At 43.0% G+C, this 25,255-nt stretch overlaps 2 protein-coding genes across 7 annotated transcripts in view; both read right to left on the bottom strand.

Moving 5' to 3' along the window:
* Nucleotides 1–9,061: 9,061 nt before the first annotated feature.
* MLNR (motilin receptor) lies at nt 9,062–9,915 on the bottom strand (the record flags this gene model as incomplete). Its single annotated transcript, XM_080375133.1, is given in 5 exon segments — nt 9,062–9,210; nt 9,213–9,466; nt 9,468–9,656; nt 9,658–9,709; nt 9,759–9,915. Coding segments are annotated over 5 exon segments (672 nt in total). The 5' UTR covers nt 9,787–9,915.
* A 138-nt stretch (nt 9,916–10,053) lies between these two features.
* FNDC3A (fibronectin type III domain containing 3A) overlaps nt 10,054–25,255 on the bottom strand; it is a 126,787-nt gene continuing 111,585 nt past the window's right edge. For all 6 annotated transcript variants that reach the window (XM_080375024.1, XM_080375023.1, XM_080375022.1 and 3 more), the window contains 9 exons: nt 25,004–25,109; nt 24,725–24,900; nt 23,528–23,641; nt 20,545–20,694; nt 20,178–20,461; nt 18,052–18,261; nt 16,489–16,655; nt 15,717–15,844; nt 10,054–12,538 (listed from right to left, as the gene is read on the bottom strand). In XM_080375024.1, the coding sequence (XP_080231150.1) occupies nt 12,224–12,538; nt 15,717–15,844; nt 16,489–16,655; nt 18,052–18,261; nt 20,178–20,461; nt 20,545–20,694; nt 23,528–23,641; nt 24,725–24,900; nt 25,004–25,109 (1,650 nt within the window). In that variant the 3' untranslated portion in view covers nt 10,054–12,223. The remainder of the gene's footprint in view (nt 12,539–15,716; nt 15,845–16,488; nt 16,656–18,051; nt 18,262–20,177; nt 20,462–20,544; nt 20,695–23,527; nt 23,642–24,724; nt 24,901–25,003; nt 25,110–25,255) is intronic.

Genomic DNA, 25,255 nt, shown 5'->3' on the forward strand with positions numbered 1-25,255 from the left:
AAATCAAATCAACTTTTTAATTGCAAACAAACACTCAGTGGTGTCCTAGACATCAAAATGTCAAGACAGGGGTTTACGTTACAAGCTAGGGCTTGGGAAGAGATAAAAATACACCTTTTAGAAGTTGCTGGCATAGATAGCAAACATTTTCTATGTGTTTAAAATCTTTAAGAAACTTTGTATAACTGATACAGGCAACAACCTGGGTATCACACAAACAAAACCTGTATAAATGAACTTGTAACAGACAGCAGAGTGCTTGCTTTATAAAGCAGTGTACTGAAGTACACGCAGTGGAAACGTAAGCATTTAGGGCACGTGGTGGCAAGAGTGATTTGTGGCAGCTGAGATGCTGTGCAGGGAAACCTGCCCTGAGCAGGAGCCCCTCTGAGACCCCAGCCCTGAAGATGTTACTGTGGGAAGGTGATGGGGTTTCAGCCGATCTCACAGGGGACAAGTCAGGGCCTGTAGGCTATGCCTAGATTGCAGCATAAAAGCAGCCTTTCAGGTGGCTGTAAGAAGAGTGTTTTACTGTTTTTGCAGCTTCCATCTATATAGCTGGGCTATGGCCTTTGCAGGTAGCTGTGGTGAGGGTACTGGCATGGTGGTTGTTGCTAGACACGTGGGATCCCAGGTCCTGTGTAAGCCATGCCTGCTATAGGCTTTTAATATAGTGTCTGGTGTTAAGCGCGGCTGTCTGTAATGCATCACAGGGCTTGGACATATTCCTGGCTGCTCCTCTACCAGATGTCACCCAGCCTGGTTTCCATGTTTTCACCTGGCTGCAAGTGGAGACTGAGGATGGTAACACTGAGGTTGAGGTGAGAGTTTCAGGTCCAAGGGCTCAGCTCCTGAAGGCGCTTCTTGGCCTGTGGTATTTCAGCTTCTGAAATAGTTGCTTCACCAGGAGAAGGTGAGGCACTTCTCTTGGGGCTTGTCCCGCTGGGCAAGCTTCAGGGAGGGTAAAAAGGAGGGAGATGAATCAGAGACCTCCTCCAAAAGCTTGGGCTGTAAGTCTCTATCAGACTCTCTTTAGTGCTTGCTCCCTTTTTCATTGCTTTGAAAAGCAGCCAGATTAGGAACCATGTAAAAGTCAGTTTGACAGCCACAAGGACAGTATCTGTCAACTCCACAACATGGAGCCAGCAGAAATGGCTGTGCAAACCCTCCACCTCTCTCCTGCTGTAGAAACCATAGGCCCTTGTCCTCCCTCCCTTGTGAGGGGAGAGTTCAGCATCCTGCCGTGCTGGTGGCACGCGGCACTGTGGATATCTGGGTTATGAACAGCTCTTTCCACACCGGTCACAGAAGGCAGTTAGTGGTGCCTCTTCCTCCTAACAGGGCCAGGTTTGTGCTGACAGCCTGGAAGTGATTGCTTCTGCAGTTACGTACAGATACTTGGGGCACTTGCCTGGTTATACTTTCTAGTAAACAACAAGCACTAAGGCACAGCAGACACGTTTTGTGAGGTGGTGAGCATCCCTTGGCAGTGTTAGGGTTCCTGCCAAATGGTGCCGAGCACTAGCGGGGTCCTTTGGGTGCTCAGCAACCCCTCCAAATTTGCTCTGCTGGCTTCAACTTGAGTGTAAGTCTTGGGCACACCCATACCACCATGCCCTGTGGGTCTGACGCAAATTCATTCACAGTCTAACTCACTTGAGCTCAGGCATGAGATTTTGTTCCTGTCATTCGTGTGATAAAGCTCACAATTCTGTTGTGCAAATATCCCAGAGCCTGCCCAGCACAAAACCAGCACCCTGTCTGCAAGCCAACAGAGAAAATTTCTTCTAAGGTTGTCTTTTTGGACTTCAGTTGTAATGCAGTGATGTGTACTGTCAAACAGTCAGACTTGGATTTTTCTCCCATTCTGTAACAGAGATAACCCGTCAATTTTTCTTGTTGTTATGTGTTTCCTTTGACAGGCCTTTGGGTTTCAGTGACGGGAGGCAAGAATTCAATTTTGTTTCGCTATCTGGGAATAAATGCAGTATTTCCTAGATCCCAGACCAAAATGAAATACATTTGACACTTCCACGTGGAAAGGTGTCCTGGAGACAGATTGCTCCTTGCACACACATGCACTTTACAAAGCAAGAAGTGCCTGAAAAGAAGGAAACAAAATGAAAATGAAGACTAGCTATCACAAATTCCTGACAAGAGCCGTTGTTTCTCACCAGCAGCTGTGAAACGGACTCTGGGGACCAAATCAGTAAACGGAGAGAAAGTATGTAAGTGGGGAACAGAGCATATAAGAAAGAAATGGGGCTGGGCGGGTCTGTTCTGTGTGGTAGCGGGGGTTCTGCTCTGTGGGATCACCTCCTGCTGCTCTTCTGCGTTTTCCTGTACCATTCCCAGGCTTGTCTCAGCCAGGGTTGTTTTCAGGCAGTTCCGTCCATCCCTGCCTCCTTCCTGTTCCCAAGCTCTGCAGGAGGGATCTCCCTTCACAACAAGCAGCATGGGAAGGAGCAAACATTACTGTGTTTTGTCTGTCCCTTCTGCGCCTTTATGGTAGCTTCCTGAAGGCGGGGAAGATGGGTCACCACTCTGCATGGGAGCAGCTTGTCTTATCGCAACTCCCTTAGCCCAGCTTCTCGGTGCGAGGACTGGGTCTGAGGGCGTGGATCCTGCCGACCTGCCCTACTGCAATAACTGTTGGACAGGGGTCGCTCATTTCTGTCTAGGTGTGTGTTTTGTGATGGTCTCGCTGAAAGAAAGACCCCGTGTAAGGCAAGGTGTGAAGGCTCCCTGCCTTCCCTGCTCTCCCTCAGCTGCCCCTCCATCCTCCTCAGCGGCTGAACGCACCAAGCCTGCCCTCCTGCCCTGCCCTGGCCGGGTCGGTCCCTCGGGCTAGGGTCAGCACACAGGCTTGCTCCCCGGGAGCGGGGGGTAGCTGGGTGAGACGATTCCCTTGCACAGGTACAGCTGGTTCAGGTCAGTCCAGCAGGTTCTGCTGAAGCCTGTTGAAATGAAGCACTGTGAAAAGGTAATGACTACAAGCCTTCAAATAACTTCCAGGGCTTGGAATGCTGCCTGGCTTGGTGTCAGCAGAATTGAACCCCTGGATTAAGAAAATGTTCCCTATGCAGTGCTCAGCTGCTGCAGGAGATGGGGAAACTCAGCTTCTCTCCAGATTCCTCTTCTGGGGTTGCGGACAGCCTCTACTTCCACAGGGTCAAAACACAGCTTGCCTTTGGGGTGTGTTTGCACAGCACAGACAAAGAGCAGACCTAAATTTAAATTAGGGAACAGATTTCCTTATTAAGATGGGCAAAATTTGTCGCATAGGAGCTACACGTTTGTTGGACCCTATGCTTCTCTTCACGATCAGTTTAGCTGCAGGCTGGTCCCTGCTGGTATCCTTGATTTGTAGCAGCAGTGGAAGCCAGGCTGATTTTTTTGCTGCTTCCAGAGACTTCCTGGGGTTGTATTGCCACCTCTGCAGAGCACAGAAATGTTGCTGTGTCCTGGAGTGTATGAGTACCCCTGATACAACAGCAGGCAGCTACTGAGTCTTGTAGGGCTGTCATGGGCTCCATGACACTCGCTGAACAGGAACGTAAGTGTTTGTATTCATCTGATATCGTAGCAGAGTTTGAGACTGCTGACATGGAGGTCACTTAGGACTTGCATCTGCTTTGGTGACTATAAGACCCCTTAGTGGCTGCTGCCTGGGAGGGCAGGGTGTGAGGGTGCCTGGATCCCACCATCCTTTGTGTTCTGCCTTGTTGCTTCTTGTCACATAGAATACCTTAAATGAGGCGGGGGAAAGTTACTTTTATTCTTTTGTGGCTTTTAATCTTCTACTCTGGCCAGGGTAGCTGTCTTCTCTGATCCGGCAACTGCACCACACTCCAGAGGGATCAGAGTGCCTTGCGCAGCATCTGTACACCGGCGGTGGCTCTCCTTCCATTCCAGGTAAATACACAGTCTCATCTGGCTTGTATTTCTGCCACTCCATACTGCTTTTGGTGACTGGCAGATGATGCCTTTCAGACTGGTTCCCTGTGCTGAAGTTGGGCCCTTTGTTGCTAGTGACAGTGGTATTCGGTGAAGCCCCAGGTTTAGGAGACTGTCACGTTACATTATATCCGATTTGTACCCAGCTCTGCCTTTGGTTTAGAGATTTTTCAGTAAGCATCATGAGTAAGGTGAGTTCTTAAGGAGAGGTTTGAAGGATGACTAGCTTCGAGGGCATTTAGGGGGAGACGTCTTCCCAACCATGCAAGCAGGCTGGGGTGCCCACACCCTAATCTGGGAACTCCTTCTGGCCCCCAGCAAATATGGATATGGACATTGTGGGATGCTTGGCAGCAGCATCAGCTTCTGAAGAGCAAAGAGATGACTGGCAAGGATGGAGTGAAAAAAATTTGCATCTGGGAGAAGGAATCCAGTGGAAGAGGGCAGACAGGAGGGTGAAATGATCTTAGGAAGGTGCTGGTAAAACGGTCTTTGTAAAACTTTCTGCATGGACTGGATTCGTGCAAGAAGCATCCAGATGAAAGGAGACATCAAGAAGGAAGACAGCCTGAAAGAGCCTTGAACAAGTTTAAAGTTTGAGCTTTTCATGCCTTGTGCTTTTGCGTTTTTTAATTTTTTTATTTTTTTTAACTTAGCATTTGCATTTTCAGTCCTCAGTCCACATCGGTTTCGTTGTGGATTAAGCATGACTTACGCCTCCACATCTGCCAGGGTGACCAGATTTCTTGGTTTAAATTTTCTTCACCAGCACTTTAGGGGCTCAGTTCTTGCCCACTTAATTGAGGTGTATCTATTACCTTTTGACTCTCTCACAATCATATAAATAACCTATTGCATTTAAACTTGTCTGAGAAATTGGCTGAGAGCTTCTCACATTTTTGCTGTGCTCGGGCGATGTTTCATCGCTCTCCAAGGATTCCCCAGAGGGTCCATGGAGTCTCAGAGCATCTTTCCTAAAACTATGTTCTGCCCGGTTATTTCTTGATGTATCTCAAAGTACAATCATTGAAGAAGTGGTAACCCAGAGTTACAGGGTGTCCTATAGTCAAGGACAACTTTCCCCGTGAGGCCAGACAGCCCTTCTTTGAGGAAGTGAGGGAAGCCATGAGACCCTTGTCTGTCATTTGGGCTGGTGAGTTCAGCTGTGCTGGCTGGGAGGGAAAGGAGACTGAGGGCCTCTGAGCCTTGGGTACCTCAGGATGCTCCAGCTGGCTTCTCACAGCCTGAGAGCACGAGGTGAGACCTCCCCATGCAGCAGCCGGCAGCTGGGATGCTAAGATTCAGCCTCTGCTGGACATTAACCTTGTGGGTATGTCCCTCGCTGCACCCAGGGGATGTGCTGGGGCTTGAGGGTGGCTGTGGGGTGGGGCAAGGAGACCCACAGCTGGTTGTCCACTGGGGAGATCCTAGAGTGAGATCTGTTTAATTTTTTTTTCAGAAAGAAAAACAGGTCCAGCGAGTCAAAGTGAGTGACACCGAGAGTTAAACCCAACAGGTAATATTGAGGGAGGCAAATCTGCTCCCAAGGAGGAGTCCTGAGTCTGTGCTCCTTAGTGCTCTGTGCTGAGACCTTCTGGTGACAGAAAAGGTGGAAACCCTTGCTTGAGACCATCTGAGTTGAAGGGACTTTGCATGCTGGCTCAGAGTTTGCTTTGAAGTGTTGTGGGGAAAGGGAAGACACTGAATTTCATCTCCTGGTGACAGCCAGTGTGGCTTCACTAAGGGCAAGTTGTGCCTGACAGATCTGGTGGTTTTCTGTGATGGGGTTGCAGGGTTGATGGTTACCAAAGACAGGTGCAGACATACCACCAGTGATGCTCCTGTGAGTCACAGTCCCACTTCATTGATTCTGGTCCAGATTTATATCGCTATAGCCAGGAAGGTAACAGGTAAAATGCACAGGTGAAATGGCCCTCTGGAGAAACCGGTACTGCAGCTCCTTCTAGCTCTTTCTCACAACAAGGCTCCTTCCTAAATCATATAGTTTAAGTTTGTATTTAAAGTCCTTGGAGCGAAGGTAGTGAACTGGTTTTTGACTCTCAGTGCAGTAAGTCCTGGGTGCAGTCCAGCATGTTCAGTGATGGGGCTCATTTGTGGTGAGATCGTTAACTTGGTGTGTTATTTGTAAGTGCAGTACATAACGTAACGCAGTGGAGACATACCGCTAACATTTACCAGACGCTGTGGGTCTATCACGAGGAAGTGATCAGGATTATCTAAACTCTTACAGATACAGGGGATTGGTTGCTAGTATATAAATAAGAGAACTTACTTGATTGTGTGGGTCAGACCAAAAGGATGCTGCACAGAGGATGCCCTTTCCCAAGGGAAGAGTCAGTGCCACTACCTGGGAAACTTCCCCTTCGTGATGACAAGACCAGGTACTAAAAACATATGCTCCCTTCTTACAAGGATGTTCCAGGTTGTGGGTGAGTTCTTTTGCATCCATCTCCTTACAAGGCTGTATTTTGTAAAATCTTGTTTATAAGAAAACCATTTTAAAAGGCAAGGGCTGTCTGAGAGTTTTACCCATTACTGCACCTAAGAAGAGCAGCTACCTCAAACTCCCTCCTCTTTTGGGGTCCTTGATGTTATGATTTGTGGAAAATACCAGAAACTGCACAGAACACATGCGATCAATGACATGTAATAAACTGAAACGACAGTTTTACCGGCAATTTAATCCAGCTTTTCCTGCTGAGTTATCTTTCATGAGTTGCGCATCATTCTCACTGCTTTATGGTCCCTGCTTGCTCTGTTAACAAAAATACAAGTATTTCAAAATACAAGTGGTTACAAAATACCACATGCTCTGACAAATTGTCTATCCTTTTGTGACTCTCCTGTGAAAAGGAAGTTCCCTTCCCTTGCAGAGAATGCTGGAGAAGTGTGGGGCGCAGTCTCAGAAGCTGGTTGCGTACTCATTTCTTGTGCTAGTGCTACTCTCTGTGCAGCCGCCAGTGTCTTTTGTTACCGTGAAAGCCCTTTCCACAGCTTGGTGTGGCAATGGCAGCTTGTGGGCTGCTGCCCTGTACTTCTTTGAAATGAGGTCGTAGAGGATAGGGTTGATGGATGCGCTCAGGTGGAAAAGCTGCAAGGCAAATATATTAAAGTACTGGAAGAACAGCATCATCCTGGTGCCCTGGGTATTTATAAATATGATCCTGCCACTGTGGAAAGGCAACCAGCGAATTACAAAGGCCAGAACCACCACCACAGCTATAAGACAAAATAACACATGCGATAGTTAAGGAGTGAGTTAACTTTTCAACCATCCAGTAAACTAAATTTTACATGGCTGATTTTGCAGGTTCTTCTAACTGGTACAAATGTTACATAGAAATAATGGCACTAAATTGTTGGAAAACCATGAAAACGGGAATAGCATGAAGTCTGATCGTTAGTCTTTGAATTAAAAGATAACTGCTAAAATCTTCAGCCAAACTGTGAGATGAGTTTTCTGAGAAAAATGTAAACAACTGACAGTGGTATCACATCCGTGGAATAGCATCAGGCACAACAAAGATTCCCCTCAGCAATGTCTGTAATGCTGTGCATGTGGTATGAAAATGAAAGAAGAAAAAGATGTGTTTTTATGGGAGCACACAGCAGCTCCATTCGCTACAGAGTTGTTCTTTAGCATACCTATGTTAATGAAAAAGACTGGTCTAAATGCTGAACGTGTCACCTGAGCTCCCACTGAATTAGCACTGCTGTAATGGGGTGGTTGCTAACGTAAAGCATTGCAGTGCTGTTGGTCTATTAATTTTTTTCCACTGAAGGTCTTACATGTATGCCCAGTCACTGCTGGAGACAGATATTTGACTGGGCAATCTCCAGCCTGAGTCACTCCAGCTGTTCTTGTAGTCTGGTGCATTTTAGCACATACAAACAAATGCAAATACAAACACTCTTGCAATGGCAACATAGCAGAGGCAGATGAGAAACAATAAAATAAGCATATTACTGTATCCATCTTTTAATTATTTTTATTTATAAATGCACATAAGTAAAACAAATGATCATTTATGGAGCATCCCTTAAAGTTTAAACAAAAGGGATATAGCCAAAGCAAGTTTATGCCTGAAATACATCACGTGCATAGAGCTGCTGGCTCTGTTAGGGGGAACTGGGCTGGTTCAGTGGATTCTGAGGGGATCGTAGATGGGTGTTTCTGTTGGAAACCCTCCTGCCTACTCCAATGTAAATACCCTCCTCAAATAAGTTAGCAAAATGTACTCTCCCAGGCTTATTAGTTTCTTCTCTTTGTGCTAGGCTATTTCCATTCAGCTGATTACATCCTTGGTAAAAGAAGTAGGAAAAACCCCAAATGACCAGGGCATTTTGTTTTATGCTTATTAATCAATAGTTGGATTTCTTTTTTCTTTCCTTTTTTTTTTTTCTTTTTTTTTTTTTTTTTTTTCTTCAGATCAGTGACTACAAACTTCAGTGCCCTGGGGCAGATGTAATCTCTAACTTTCCAGAGCCTGACGCTAGGCTAGTGAACATCGGAGTCAGAAAAATGAACTGAAACCGAACAGCATCCTACCTCAGCCAGAAGCACTTTGGTGTTACAGGATTTGTCTGCAAATGGCTCGGAAGGGTTGAGCTGCCGTTCCTCAGCCTGCTTGGGCAACCGGGGGGTTTAGCCCTAGGAGAGCTACATAAGACTGCTAAGGAAATCAAACTTATTTTTCAGAAGCACAAATTTACTACCCAGAGGTGTTGCTGCCCACTGGAAGAGACCACTGATATTACCCTGCTTTTTCTGAAGTTGCAGACTCCCTTGTACTCAGTTCTGCCCGGCAAAATTCAGGAAAAGGGCATTTCTACAGAAGGCAGTCGTGCTGCTGGCTGCGCAGTGCTGCACCAGGGGACGTCTCAGCTGTGAGAGTGAAATCCCGGCCACAGCAGCGCCAGGGAGCACCGGAGGGCTCGGTGGTGTGGCTGCGATAGTCCCCTTGTGCTACCCCTACCCCAGCCGGGAGCTGCGGGCACTTCAGTGCCGGTCCTGGCCCCAGCCGTGGCTCCCCAGCCCTGCTCCTCGCCCCAGCCACGGCTTGAGGGGGGATGGAGGAGGGACTCACCCACGACCTTGACCATCTGGCGGTGCCCCTTCTTCCGGAGGACGCTGCAGGTGGGTGTTCCTCTGCCACAGTTCCAGGCTGATGAAGCTGTACATGTTGAGACAGATCATGGCCAGGATGAAGTAGGAGGTGGTGACCCAAACGTGGTGGCCAGCAGGCCTGACTCCAGGGCCTGCAGGGTGGGCTTGCACTCGCGGCTGAAGTTGTTGTCAGGCTGCTCCATGCTGACCGGGAAGGGTCTGGCGGAGAGAAGGTGGAAGGCCCAGAGGGTGCTGATGGCAGCCTTCACCTGGCGCTTGGTGACAACCACACTGGCCTTGAGGGGGAGGCAGGGAGCTGTCCCCGGTGAGGTGACGTGGAGGGCGGTGCAGCAGGTGCAGCCCTCGCTGAGGCAGTGGGAGGCGGCACAGCAGATGCCCCAAGAGCCAGGGCCGGGAGCACCAGGGGTGGCACAGGTCAAAGGGCAGCGGCAGGAGGATGAGGAGGTCTGAGGCAGCCACGCTGCCCAGGCACAGGTTGGTGGTGGCCTTCATGTAGCAGTAGCTGCAGCTGCCCAGCACCGTCAGGACGCTGCCCACCACGCTGACTGCACAGCGCCAGGCAGGCGGCTGTGACAGGGACAAGTGCCCACAGTGGCACAGCCGCTCACTGCAGGGCGGCAGTGGCCACAGCTCGCCCCCGCTGCCACCCCACTGCCACCCCGGGTGGTGCCAGGGGACATGGCCGCCTCAGCCCCTGCAGCTGCCAGGCGGGACACACCCCACCGGGCAGTGCTGCTGCCCCATCCCCATCCTCCCCCGAGGGGACAGCAGGGGTGGCTGTGCCCCACCTGGGCCACCAAGCCCACCCTGTGCCCCACAGGGTCCCCGCCACCAGCACCGCCGTGGCAAGGGAAGAGCTGTTTTGTCTGAGGCTCGTTACTTACAAACTTGGCTGCTGTTGATGAAGTGTTGGTGCGGCACGCAGACAGGACGGACTGACCACCACAAAAAAGAATGATACTTTTATTTTCCACAGATTTTTAAAGATACTTTGCTACATAGTTTACGTATTTTCTATCAGACTATACAGGTTCGTCTTCATGGAGTCCGACGTTGTACAATTGTAAAGTGATATGTTTGGTAGTGTATCTATAACGTTTTAAAAAGTTTAGAGTTTTTCTTTTTTTAATTTGTTTTTGGAATGTACAGTATATGAGGTAAAATTAAGATTACATTAAAAACTGTCTTCAATGCAGTAATATGCACTGAGGCTCAAATGGCAAATACACTATTAAATGACTATCAAAAATAGGAGCTCATTTGAATTTTACTATGAAAAACATAAGTCACTGCAGATTAACTGTAGTAACAAATCTTACCGTTTTAGACATTCAACCGTAAGAAATCTCTGGGCTGTTACACGCAACCTCATTTGCACTGCCAAACATGGCACTTTTAAGAAGGTTCTAGAAAACATCAGTTATCGCGGTATCCTGCGGGAAGGTATCAGCCTATACGTACAAATGACAAATTCAAAATAAAATGTAAACATACAGTACATTTTAAAGACAGATCGTTCTCACCACGTGGAGGCCAAGTTCTTTGCCATTTCTTTTTTTTTTAAAAAAAACCCAAACAAAACTCGGCAACGTTATTCTACAGCACAGATCATTGGACGTATAAACAAGTACGATACATGCCCGTTCTAATATAAGAGAAATTCTTCAGAGATCTTCAAAGCACAAGACAGAGGTTCCTTTTTTTATTATTATTAAGACTGACAGAAGTGTTTAATACCATTAAAAATGCTAAACTGAACACAACTAGAAGTCATTAATGATCCACTATCTTGTAACTCAAATAAATTAAAAATAGCTAATTACAAAGTGTATAACAAATAACATAAGTGTGATGAGACAAGGATTTTTTTTTTTTTTTTTTTAAAGATAGTTTCACTACAAGCTTTGTGTCACTGGCAATCGTTGACATCCAGCAAGATGTTCAATGGGATACTTGAAAAATTCAGTCTGGTCATTCAATAACTCACAAATGCAAGCTCACAAAACATTGATGAGTTATGCAATTGCAAAGTGCTCTAATGCAACATTAACCACATGCAATCAACAATTTGGTACAGTATCCAAAGAGACATTACATTAAACATTAGGATCTCAAGAAAAAAGCAGCTTTAAGTTTTCTGGTGCAAATTACTACACTTCGTCTTTGATTTGGTGCCCCAAAGAAAGAAAGACAGAAATACGAAAAAAGGCAGTGCTTGATTCTGGTGGATATGGCAAGTGAATGTTGGGGAAACAACAAAAATTCAGTCATGAATTTTATCTCAAAAACCTATTAACTAGCCGAAATCAGGGGGCACAGACATCTGTATAAACTGCATCCAATGAAAGGTCAAGTTCGGAAATGTGTTTTTTCAATTTAAATAGTAAGTCTAAGAAGTTCTGTCATACTCTCTCCTTCTATGTTCGTTAAGAAGTGAAAGAGGCCATTTTTCTAAGTAAACATCAAATCCTGGGGGTAAGATAAACCACTTGTGCCATCCCCTTGCAGTCTTTCAAAAACATCTACTTGCAGTGAAGAACTCCACATTTATCAGATAAGAAGCTTCCTTCATGCATACTCTTCCATCCAGTTTATTATTTGCTGCCTGAGAAAAGCCCCTTCTGTTTTTCAGCATAGATCCTGCTTCCCAAATAATTAAGACAAATGAGGAGGTAGAAATACAGCGCTAAATTGCTTTCACAGCATCAGATTAATATTGTATACAGCACAAGTTTGTTAGTGTAAGTTTTAAATGCGATCTACACATTCTTCCCTGTTATGGTAGCAACCCTTAAAAGCATGGGCCAGGAAACCATTTTTACACTCGTATTTACTGGTCAAACCCTTTTCAGGAAACATTGCTTGCCTGCCCCATATAGAGTTTGTACTGCAAGAAGGCATATTAAAGAAAAGATTGTATCTCTGTGGCTTGCGTTCTAGTAACACGTGCCAGCCTATACCTACCAGTAAGCATTTTCAAGTGGCTGAAAAGGTCTGCATCAGTCCCAATGCCGGTGCTAAATGCCTGTTTTTCGTAAAAGCAAGAGAACAGAATTACTTTTAGATTATGGGAAAGTAAAATGTAATGGGCAGCATTCTAAAATAAATCTCTTTTCTTCACTTTATTACAAAGTACTGAATGATAACAGCAATCAGAATGGAAAAGATAGCAAAAAGTGCAAGGATGACAGCAGCACACACTTGGTCGCTCTGCGACCACTGTGTCCTTGTGGTTTGCACAGTGTCCTTGTTGGTGCTTGCCGGCGGTTCAGTCCTCTGAGAGATGAATAGCACTGGTGCACTGTAGGGGCCTACCAGGTCCTGATGGCCGACTGGCTCTTGGCACTGTCGAATGGCACATGCGCGGAAACGGTATTCACAGTTCAGCTGGAGGCCTGTGTAGCGGAACGACCAGTCCGGACCCTTATAAATCTGGCAATAAAGGTGAGGCATGGGAGGAGAAGGAAAAAAAAAAAAAAAAAAAAAGGAGAGAGACATTCAGTACAAAGGTCCTACATACACATATGTATCTCAGTACGGTTCTGTTTATGGTGAAGGTAACTGTAAAAAGGATGACTCCTCACCAGTGTTCTCACTCACGCAATGAGAAGTGGACAAAGAGCTCACAAACTCAATTTAAATGCCAGATAAAATCTCCAGTTCTTTTGGTGAAACACAGGAAAGAACTACTGCAGGAGTGGGCTGGAAACTAGGACCCTGCGTGGCAGTCAGTTAGCTGAGGGGAATGTGCTCGAGCTTGTCTAGACAACAATTAACATGATGAGGCATGTGTACAGAGCACAGGGGAGTGGGAGACGGATGGCGCCAAGCCAAGGAAAGGTAACACCTTGCTGTTAATTGATGGTAATTAACCACCAATCAGGGATTGCCTAGTATGCAGCGCTTAGCTTCAAGAACCAATCTGTTTAAAACGCACAGCTTCTGAAAGTGTATATAAACTCGTGCTTCTGTACAATAAATTGACATTTGCTTGCATCAAGCTGCGTCCCGTCTCTTCATTCGCCGCAAACTACAAGTGCTTTTATGGCATAACGAGTACACACCAAATAACCTCTGTCAGAAGCCCCAGTGTTGAGGTGTTTTAGTGACCACTTAACGATGTGACTACTACACCATGGGATGTAACGTACAATATCGTTATCACAGAATTTTAGGTAATCAGCTCTGTATCGAGCTACTCCATTAAGTCTAATCCATTCCAACACACTCTGTTGTAGTTAAGATACTGTGTGTTTTAAATACTATAATTTATCCCAATAAACACTGTATCAGGAAAGCCAAAAGTCCTCTCTGTGAGTCTTAATTTCATCAGATCCGAAGACACAGATGACTTCTTAGGGTGCTCTTCAAGGGTCTCTCTGCTGGCTGGTTGAGTTCAAAACTCTTCAGCATGGAGTGCCGAATTCAGTGAAATCTAAATGCTGGTTTCTCAAATTAACTAATTTGCAGCTACATAAAGGTCCTGTAAGAGCCAACAAAATCCCATGCAGGTGCAATTTCCTGTTTATAGGTATACCAATAGGTACTGAGCTATTAGGTGGGTAGCAAAATACAATTTGATTTCTCTCTTTAAACCACTTCACCTATTCTCCTGACACCCCATTATCTGGATTCGCTTTATTTGATTGGTAGCAGGATACAGAAATCCCACATCGTGCAGAAGTGTTCCCTATGGTTATCATACTGTTAAGAGTGCATTTCACAAATGCAAGCTACCAACTGCTACAATGAAAGAGGCAGGAAATCGCTTCCAGTTCTGTTGTTTGACGAGCTCTTGCTGTGCTTGTGGCTACTCGTAAGACCTAGAAAGTCCTCTGGCAGCCAGGCAGCTGAGCTTTGCTGGAATCTACAACTCGGAGACTTTTCTTTCTCTCAAGAAAGTTTTCCCACACTGACACAGGGCAAATCCTCACAAGCGTAGCCTCCTCAAAATTCTGCTAATTTGTATCATGCATTTGGTCGCCATCAAACAGGCCACAGACAAACATCCTACGGTAGCTACAGCTACTCCAGCTGGCATGGGTTGCTGCCCTCAGCTGCTTGTCCCCAGTGCCTTGCTGGAAGTTGCCTTCCCCTCAAATCTGTTTGCTGGGGTATTTATATGGTTGCTTACTAACATCTTCGAGAATGTATATAGCTGATGTATATAGCTCAACAGCAGGTTACTAACTTACTTTGTCTGAAGCATGAAGGGACCAATGACATGAGCAACTTGGCTGACTGATCAGGGAGAAGGAGGAGAGTGAAGTTTTGCAACGGAAATGGTAGTAAACAGCTTCGAGTGGACTTCCAGGCAGTTTACCTTTTGTCCACATCAGAGAAAATTGTCACCATTATGTCTAAGTATCTTAGACCGTTCCCATGGTGTTTACTTCTTGACTGTTACAATTTTAATTTTTGCAAACTACTCTTCTCATTTTATTTCAATTTACTGTGCTGAACTGCTCTGGAGACGCAAAAGGAATCACACACCTCAGCCTACTTTGTTTTTTCCAGGCTTAAAGCGTAACCTTTATTTTCTTGTCCAGCTCATTTAGCAATGCACATTGGTAATCAAAGTGTGATTTGACTCCATATCTAGAAGCAATGCTTGACCATGCCCTACTTATATATTTAATGTTGCATTTACAATTTTCAAGTTACAATTAAAGAATGTTCACATAGCAAGGTAATGAACACCTTGGATTATGGTTCACCTTTCACTGAAAAATTTAGCAAATGGACATAATAAACACAGCACTACACTGAAAGTTTGAATTATGAAACTATTAAGGCCTATAATCTACCAAAGCATAGGCAAAACTTATTTAATATTGACCTACAATAAAATTATAATATACCAGAATTAATTGTGTTTCCTTTCTGGAAGGAAACCTGCTTACTTAATAGTGTGAAACAGAGCTTCCAAGGGGCTAATTTCATGTCAATTACCAGACTGTTTATAGGGAAGCAAAATTAGCACTGCACATCCTCTTATAAATGCACACTAATTTGTAGCTTGGCGTTTAGATAATCAAACCTGAAATTAAAACACACTCTCAACTGCTCACCTCTTGTTGTTAAACTGAAATGGTCCTATGGTAAAAAACTAATTGCTGAATTACATTTATAAAGTTTCTCTACACCTGGATGTCCACCTTGCATAAGTAGGAGGTCCTTCCTATCTGCAGTTCTCTGTGCAGGAGTATGACTTTGATAAAATCAAAGCTTTTACAATATTGTTCACTGCCATCAACCAGCTGAGTGCAAAGAGAATCCTTTGTTCTTTTCCTTGCAAGTCTCAATTCTGTACCATTGGGTGGATGTTTCCTTTTTGCCAGTTCTTCCCATTAGTGGACAATTTCCTCACCACTTGAGGGATCAAGCTGTATCTAGTAAAGGTCACTGTAAGCCAGAGAGGCTACAACTTGCTGCAGTAAGTATTTATATTAAATAAATCTCTTTTCTCTATGACAATGATTTTAGGAGATAATACCTTATATTATTTAGTAAAAAAAGTTAGCATACTGAAACACAATAATCTTTAATCTAAACTAGTTACCACAAATAACTAATCAAAGAAAAATACAGTAACTTAAACACATCATACCTGTTTGAATTCTGAGTCTTTTCCCACCATGACCTGAAGACAGTAGATAACCGGATCACCCTTCATGGGCTGCAGAACCTCCCATGTGATTTCACAAGTGTGATCGTTTATTCTCTCTATCCTTGGTGCTGAAGGCAGAAAACACAGAAGTGACAGCTAGCTCAGCCTTCCCCATCACTTCATGCCATATTCTAACAACTTGTAAAATTCCGTACTCTTTCTGCTATTTTGTCTCAGAGAAACAAAAGATTCAGATTCAAATGTGTTCTTCCTACAAAATTTTCTGGAACAACAACAAATTCACATAGGTCTCTATTGCTAGTTTAGTCATCCAAGAGAAAGCAAGTAAAATTTGGTGACTGCAAGTGTATACTGCATGCCCGCCCGCCCCCACCCCCCAAAAAACCCCAAACCCAAAACCACCAACCACAAAACAAACCAACAACAAAAAGCTGCTATGTTTAAGATTATTCTAAACATGCTAGGGAGAATTTTCACCTCAAATTACCGTAATAGCCTGGTCACTCTCTCCTGGTAAGCAAGGATTCAAAGTACAAACCTTCTTACAACAAAGAATGAATCAACTCCAAGTCTCTCAGTTTTGGAGCGAATATTTTAGGCTTTAGGCAATTACATGAAAGGAGCATTCCCTTACTATCCCTACCTGCACTTGGAAAAGGGGTTAGCATTCTAAATACCCCAAGTACAACACAATACCAAAACCAACCAGGCATCCCCCCCACCCTCCAAAAGAAAGAAGCAGCACCTTTACCTTTCAGGGCAGCTGGAACAGATTTGGGAGTAGTGAAAACATATTCTTGAGAAAGGGGACCTTCACCAGCTTCATTACATGCCTGAATACAAAATTTGTATGACGTAGATTCACTCAGCCTTTGTACTTTGTACGTGTGACACGGTCCTCTGTATAAGGATACAAACCTGAAAATGGAAAGAGTAGCTTATTTTAAACACAGAAAAGGACTTCCAAAGTAGCTACAGAATTGTCTTGCAATCTATTCCCATAATTTCCCAGAATCTAAGGAGAAGTCCAGAAATACTTATTTCAGAGTTAAAACAATGTTCTGGCATTATTATAAAACAATAAACTCACTTTCCAGCACCGAATTTTTATTTCCTATGTCATCTCCTTTACACAGAGTGCTACGGATTGTGTCTTGGCAAAAATGATCCTAAACATTTTCAGAAACCCTTCAGTGCTTGGAACAGAAATGGGAAAGGACAGCAGCCCTGTCTCTCAATGAGCTGCGTACACTGCTTTTTTGTGTGTGCTATGTACTCCTCCAACACCTTTAGCTTTTCAAAATCAGGTAACTAGGTTTTAGCTTTTTGCTCTTTGCAACACTACACCTAAGAAAGGGTCATGATCCAACTGCTCTTGTTCATCCTTGTCAGAGATGGGTGACTGATGAAGCTCATTCAGATCTGCACAGGAGGCCAGAGTCACAGTTGTAGCACAATCCAAGTCCCATTCTGAGAGCTTTGTAGACTGGCCACTTTCCTTCATGTTACAACTCTTACGAAGACTGATCTTGGCAGCTCTCATTTCATTTTCAGTTTTGGTATCCCCAGGACACAGCACAAGTTTTATCTCTTTCTGCAGGGGTTATCATCTACTTCAGCTTTTTCTTTTCTTTTAAATTTAATACAGGTACCTGCACATGTCCTAGTCTTTGGTAATGGCAATTAATTTCTTTCCAGTTAAGAGCCTAATTTCTTTTTCTCCTTACAGCAGAGCAATTTCACCTAGCAGATCTATTTTGTCTCACTGTCAAGCTAAAGCTAGTCAAGAGATTTAGAAATGAGACACAGTGTAGCAGTACTGTTCGTTTTACCATTTAGGCAAAGGTATTTGCTGTACCATCTCAACTTACATTCTGATTTAACATGAGAGAAGGGATCCCTTAAAATAATAAAGTATACTATGTGAGTTTTGTTTTCCACTAAAAATAATTGCGTATAAAGACAACAGAGAGTAAAGAATTCACCCCTTCCAATATTAAGTATGTAAAATCCACGAGACCGATTAGACGAGACTTGGACAAAATACTTAACCAAATGCAGAACAGAGAAAAGTGTGCTGGTACAGAACAATTCATTGAACTCTTCATATTGAACTATAAATAAAAAATTATGAAGTTTTTAATCTTGTACTTCCCAGCACAGATCTCTAGAGCTCTTCTTGCCTTGCTAGACGAGATGACCTCCTGTATCTGTTGCAAATTCAGCAAAACATATGGAATTTTGCCCTTTGCTGCCATCTCCCAAGCATCAGACCAGAGCGATACAGGGCAGATTAAAGCGATGCCAAACCAACCTTCCGTTCTTATCCTCCATTTGAAGGTGGTACTGAATGGAGTCAGTTAACGCTTTTGCAGTTCCCTCTCCCCACTTCAGCTTGAGAGTCTGAGAACTGTATGCAGCACATTCCAGGCGAGGTGGATCCGGGGGGAGAGGCTTTGTTTTCAGTTTTATGGTGTGGCTGAAAGGACCCGCTCCGAGACTGTTTAGGGCTTGAATTCGTACTCTAGTTGGGGGCGGCAGCAATAGAGAGGGAGAGAAAATTAACTTGAAATTATTCATTCTAAAAAACAACTGATCATTTCCACCATTTACATGCAAGAGATTAATGGTACCAAATAGACGGTACTTTCTACAATGAAGGTTTTTATCAGCATTATGCTTTGATAGACTGTCATGAATATGCAGGAGTATCATTTTCCGTGCCACGTTTTAAGGAGCTGGATCAATTCAAAATAAAAATATGTTAGCGATTTGCATCATTCACATTAGTGAAAAGATGCAAAAACTCTATCAGCTACTTCAAGAGTGGACCGTTTTCCTGACCCTGCAGGCCTTGTACCAAAATTTTTGATAAGACACATTGGAGAGATGAGGGAAGGTAGCCCCCCTCCCCCCCCATCCAAAAGAGGTGAATCGGTATCTTTGGCTATCACAGCAGGTGAGTTCAAGGATGACTACAGGAAAGTTTTACAGGCTTTTTGGAAAAGATCCAATTCATGTGAAAATAAAGTGATGGTGCCCAGCCACCTCTCCTGCTGTTTTCACTGGTAACACATCTCTGGGTGCCTGCAAACACAAGCCATCTTGGGTCTGTTTGGAAAGGGAGAGGGGGAAACTAGAAGAAGTCAAAGGGCAAATGGCTTAGGGTCTGTAGAACTTGAAATTCAGGGATAATTTTTTTTTTATACTCCATGGAAAAGAATGCTGGAATTAGGTTTACAAATAAGAATTAAAAGAAGTAGCCAAGAAATCTATTTCTAAAAAGAAAAAAAGCAGAAACGAGAGAAATCTGAGACTCTTCACGTATCTCACATGTAGCCATAGGACGCCAAATGTGCCAAATCTCACTTTGCAGACTAACATTTTGTCTAAAGTAGTGTGTGCAGGCTTATGAATAAATATTTCTCCTTCACTACTGTAATACTGAATGTTACGTTACCTTATTATAGAACAGAACTAAGGTTAATAATTGCATATTTGCATGAAGAGTTGTCAGTGTATCCTATAAAAGCACTTTTGTGGGTAGAAATACTGAAGTATCTGCAATAGCAGCTTCTCTTTTCAGTTTGTTGACACAGAGAGCAATGGCTTTTCAAACTGCTGGCATTATTGTTAAATACTTGTAAGACACAGAAACACTGTAGTCTTACATACAGCATTAAAAAAGTAAAAATGCATCTTTAAGGATTCAGAAAAGTTCATAGCCAGATGATATCCTAACTATACTGAAATAAGTGTGGGCTTAAATTCTGACTTCAGTGGGACTGGCATTCTCCTCTAAGTTTTAAAACTGAGGACATGTTTTGGTAACAGGAATGTAGAGTACCCTCCAGTAGAATGATTGATTTTTACACTCATATTTTCCAATAACCATTAGGCCAAACTAAAGGGATGATTTCAGCAAATAAAATTCTTCAAAAAATGTAATAATGATTGATAGATTTTCAAACCACCACTCTTCATGCTGACTGTCATGCAAATACTTGGTACTTCTGCAGAAAAGGCATTGCAAGTTGTGATGAGCTGCCATTACATCAGACAATCCAGTCAAAGACTGGACATGGTCCTTCCTTGGATGGATTTTATCTTGTCAAACAGATTAGAGGTCATCTATCTATGAAGCAACCAGTCCAAAAAAGTTATGAATCTGAATCTGTAATCTGAATTCATTTAAACCGACACATTAATAAGACAGGCGCAACAATACAAAACTAACACAAACTGTTCTTGAAAGCAAATAAAACCAGCACAGCTCATCTATTTATGATGATCATCATTACAAAACTTCCTTTTGCTCCATGCCCATGTACTAATGCTTCTCAGAGAGTAATGCAGAGAACAAAAAATACAAGGAAACAAACAAAGACTCTGCTCTGGAGGAAGAAACAGTAGGCTGTCAAGTAGCTGTGCATGGCATACCTGTAGGTAGTATCCGGCTGTAAGCCATCTATAACATAGGTCAGAACCTTCCCAACAGTTATTGGCTGCTTATCTCCAAAATCTATGCTGTAGCCAAGGATTTCAGATCCATGGTCACAAGGTTTTTCCCAGCTTATAGCAAGGCATGTGGAAGGAGAATAGTGTGGACTTTCAACTTCATCTTCACTCAGTCCCCGAAGACAAGTCACAACTGCAGGTACAGAGGCTGGAGTCATACACGCCACTACTTCACTGAAAGGGCCCGCGCCTGCAACATTCACTGCCTGCAAACGCAAAGGAGACCATGTTTCCACAGCAGGGTCAATTCCCATTTCCCAATGTCACTAACAATAGTTTTACGCCGTACCTGAACCCTGCAATAGTATATAGTGGCAGGCGAAAGCCCTTTCATTTCACAGCTGAGCCCAGGCCCACAGTAAGAGATCTGCATGCATCCTTCCACACCACCCCACTCCAGTCGATACTCCGTGATGTCAGCTCCATTACTTACTGGAACCTTTAAAATGGATATAAACAGTTAGAAGTTAAATTCACTGACTGAAAAAACAAACAAACAAACTGAACTCTCCACATATTTATTGTTTTTTTTTCCCCACAGGAATGTTACTCTCCCACTTCTTTGCAGATTTTTGATTTAGTACAATACAAATAAATCAGAATGCACTACTGGCCTTGGGTCACCTATACTTTAAAAACACTATTTACTGTTGCAGAGACTACTCTATACAAAGTTAATTGTGATTTCAGTTGTTAAATACAGGAATCATTTAGCATATGGCATTTGGCTTAAGAGCCTGAACAGTCAATGGCAAGAGATGGTCTTCTTGACAGGGTGATTTAGGGTACTGGAGTTTTCACCTACTGGGTCTATTGGGTCTATAGCGCAGGGATGACAATATGCAAAAGCACACTGCAAAAACACACAATATGCAAAATCCTTACAAGATTAAAGGACTCTTCCTTTGGAGCGTGTCATGGCTCTAGTGCATAGAAACTAGGCTGCGAGCACAGTGGGAAGCATTGTGCACTCTGCCTTCTCCCAAGATAGAGCTGTGAAGCAACTGGGAGAGACACCTAAGCAACACCACAGACCTGGACTGAAACACCTGCTCCAGTAGCCTGTTTTTCCTCACTACCTGCCCCAGGAATCCAAACTTAGCCTCCCAATTTTGGGAGTTGAATAGTTTTAATACTCCCTATAAATAATTAACTGAAGTACAGTTAAAATCACATGTACCAGTGCCAGACTAAGATACAAGACTACAGAAATGTATCAGCAGTCAATGAAATCATAAAGAAAAAGCCAACCAAAAAGCCAAACATTGCCCTGCACCCCCCCCACCCCCACCAAAAAATTTCTTAGATCATGAAGGAAACAGAAAAAAAATGGTGCTGCTGTTTTGGATTAAATATTCCAAGATGGCAATCACACCCAGGTGCAGATAATAATTGTTCCAAAACATGTTTTTTTTTTCTTTACCCTTCTCTTAAAAGAAAAGTATTTGCTATTTCCAGCCTTAGGCTTTGTAAAGATAAGTGATGGAATACAAACAGCATTTCAAAAGATAACGGTTGATGCTCTTGAGCTGTGGCTGGTAAGGACTCCCTTCCCCTTCTCTCATTTACAACGAGATGTGTTTGGCGCGAGAACTAATGCAGCTGTGGATGGCTGTGCAACTGTCAGTGAAGACAGAGTAATTTCTCTATGTTACCGCTGTTCCTGCTGTAGATCCAAAGGAGTTTATCTTAACAGAAGCAGGGCAATCCAAGCCAACAAGTGCAGAAATGACAACAAACTGGGGGAAAGCATTTGAAATGCTGAAGGGTATGGCTACCAGAGGAATTTCAACAAGCAGCATTTGATACAAACTTCAGGAAGTTCAACTAAGACAAAGGCAACACAAAGTCCTGGATCTGGCGTAGAACAGTACAGGCTGAAGAGCAACTTCACCAAAAAAGAACCTCTGTGTCCTGGTAAGAAAGCTGATTGTGAGTCAGCAATATATATCTGATGAAGGTGAACTACATACTGGCTGCATTAGCAAAAGAGCAGCAGGAAGGCTAAAAGGACTAATGATTCCCCTTTGCACAGCACTTGTGAGGATGCATCTCCAGTACTGTGTCCCATCTTGGGCTCCCCTACACGAGACAGACAGTGACGTAACGGAGTAAGTCCAGTGAAGGGCCACAAAGGTGGAGTGCAACACACAACAAAAAGGTAAGGCTTATTTGATATTAAGATGATAGGGCTAAGGGGAGATCTTACTATTGCCTTAAATGACTTACTGGAAAGGTACAAAGAAAATGATGTCAAATTCTTCTCGGAGATGGCACAGTGACAAGACAAGAGGCAAGAGTCATGACCTGCACTAAAGGATACTTTGAGTAGACATAAAGGAAAAAAAAATGCTACAGCATGAGAGGGTTTGCCCAGAGATAGCTTTACCAAGCTGCAGAATCTTCACCCTTGGAGATAAGTAAAACTTGATAAGGCCCTGAGAAATCTGACCTAAATTGGAAGTTAGCTCTGCTCTTAGAAAAAGGTTGAACTAAATGACATCTAGAGGTCCACCTCAATTACTCCATGATCTATAAAGCAGGCACCTAAAATCAGTCAAATTAATCCTACTTGAACATTGTAAGAAACTTCTTCAAAAACCTTTGCCTTATAGACATTTAAGGAGAGCTCCTCTGACATACCCAGTAGAAAGCATGAACTCTATCTTCCCGGTAAAACAGTTTAATCTTCTTTTTCTGTATAGTTCTGTAACTCAGATACTTCACTCTGTCTCAAGCCACTGAAAAGCTGTGTTTAAACAGTATTCCCAGGCAGAATCTTCCTTTTTACAAGCTTAATTTTTATGTATTGCATTTTTTTAATCAGGTATCTAAATACTATGGGATTATAGGAAGTCTGTGAGGCTTTTGCTACAGTATCACTGATGTAATTATATAGAATCAGATCATATTATAAAAACAGCAAATGCACAATAATCTATTGTATTATGTGGATATATTTGCCCTGAGGAAAGATAACTACATTAAGAAAAATTTTAAGAAGAGCCTGCATCAATCAGAAATGCAGCAGTTGTAGCAAATCTCTTACAACAAAAGAGCAAAGTAACATCTCAAGTACCTGCAGACTGCCAGCTTACAGCTGTCATATAATTGTGTGATGACTTACGTTAAGACTTTACCTACTGAGAATTGGATAATCAGGTAGGTATGTTTAAGAATGTGATCAAAATACAGCCTTATGCTTTTAAAGTTGAACTTAATAATATGTAGAAGACAATTGTGTTATGACAGGTGTAACGTGGCATTCTTACCTCCCACAACACCTGAGCACAGGCAGCAGATCTGCATGCCACTTGAGGGGGCCGGCACTGATCTGGTGGTCCAGGTGCCGTAGTTATTTCACATTTTTCCGAGTAAGGTCCAAACTATTAAAAAGGGAGTTGATACAACTAAATTGTAAAAATAAAATTACTACTTTTTAAATAACAGTTTACCATAGTAGGGACATATAACAGCAACCTGAAAATTTATATTACTTGCTTATAAAATAAATATTTGCAGACTGTGGATTCAGGATTTTTCTCAGTATCTGACTACTCTCCAGAATAGCCGCAACACTCTTTCTTCTCTACAGCAATATAAAATAAATGAATAAGTTTAACACTTCAAACTCTCGGGCAAAACAGGGAACTGCCGTCCAAATCCTTATTTTGAAGTTACATGATGGCTGCACTGTAACATAACACACTTCGTAACTGCCTATTTATACCTATCTAGAAGAAATAAAGGATTCAAACAATGCTTGAGCTATAAATCACTCTTTGCAGGGGGCAGATAAAAAGTTAGGTCAGTGCTTCAAAGCCTTAAGCTGCAGACCTCTCCACAGCGTCAACTGGTCCTGATAGTTTTTATGAAGAGAATGTTATTGAACAAATGCAAGCAGACGTGCCTCTCTGTCTTTGAATTAGGACTTTGGATACATAATTAAATAGCTTGTTCTACAGCAACAATTTATTGAAACACATTTAAGACTCCAAATAGAGAAAGCAGTCTTGTATCTGACAGAACATGTACTCAGAACTTAAACAAAATTTAAAAAGCAGTCAGGAAACGCCAATTATTATGTTCTAGAATACCAACAGCCGTAAAAATGAATGTCAATCAATTTACAAAGCTGTATACAGAAAGCAATTTACTGTTTTACTTCACATAAGAATACTAAAGTTGCAACAATGCTTTGATAAATTACTTGGCATTTCCTAACCACTTCCCAATGCTATTATCCAGATACGACATAATTAGCTATTTTCTTTTCCCTTCATTTAAACCCCCTCTTATTATAAACTGTTTAACTAACTGTTCTGACACACAATAAGCTACATGAATCAAATGAATACAATGGGAAATCCCAATTTTAGAATTACTGTTAAATGCTTCTTTTAAAAGAGAAGATCCTTAATAGTAATTGCAGTCTCTGGAACTAATTTCGTTTCAGACTGCCTCCTTACCCCAGCCTTGTTAGCTGCTCGCAGTCTGAAGTTGTACATCCTCCCTGGAAGAAGGCTGCCTACTGTGCATTCAACATCAGAGCCTTGGTAAACTTCCCTGTGTTCGTTGGTTTCTGTCTGAAACATTTCCAGACCGTAACAAGTAATGGGTGAACCACCATCTACCTGAGGTGGTCCTAAAAATAAGAAAGAAAGAAAGAAAGAATGAAAAGCTTGTTTAATTTTAACACATAACACATTTGGATCCCTTACACTCATTAACAGTTGTAATAGAATTACCCCAGCGCAGCTGAATTTCTCGTGCTCTTGGTCTACCCTGTAGCCTTGGAGGCTGGCATGGACCAGGAACCACTGCTGGTGTCTGCACCAATAAAGAATCAGATGCCTACAAAGGAAAGATAGATTAATGAAGTCATCTAGACCAAAACAAACACTATCAAATTACGTCACAAGTAAAGGCAAATACTTGAGTAAGAAACAGAATCTTCCATTATTTGAACTACATCTTCAAAATACATGAAGATGCTTAAG

The sequence above is a fragment of the Falco punctatus genome (assembly GCF_963210335.1).
Source record: "Falco punctatus genome assembly, chromosome: 2".
Classification (NCBI taxonomy): domain Eukaryota; kingdom Metazoa; phylum Chordata; class Aves; order Falconiformes; family Falconidae; genus Falco; species Falco punctatus.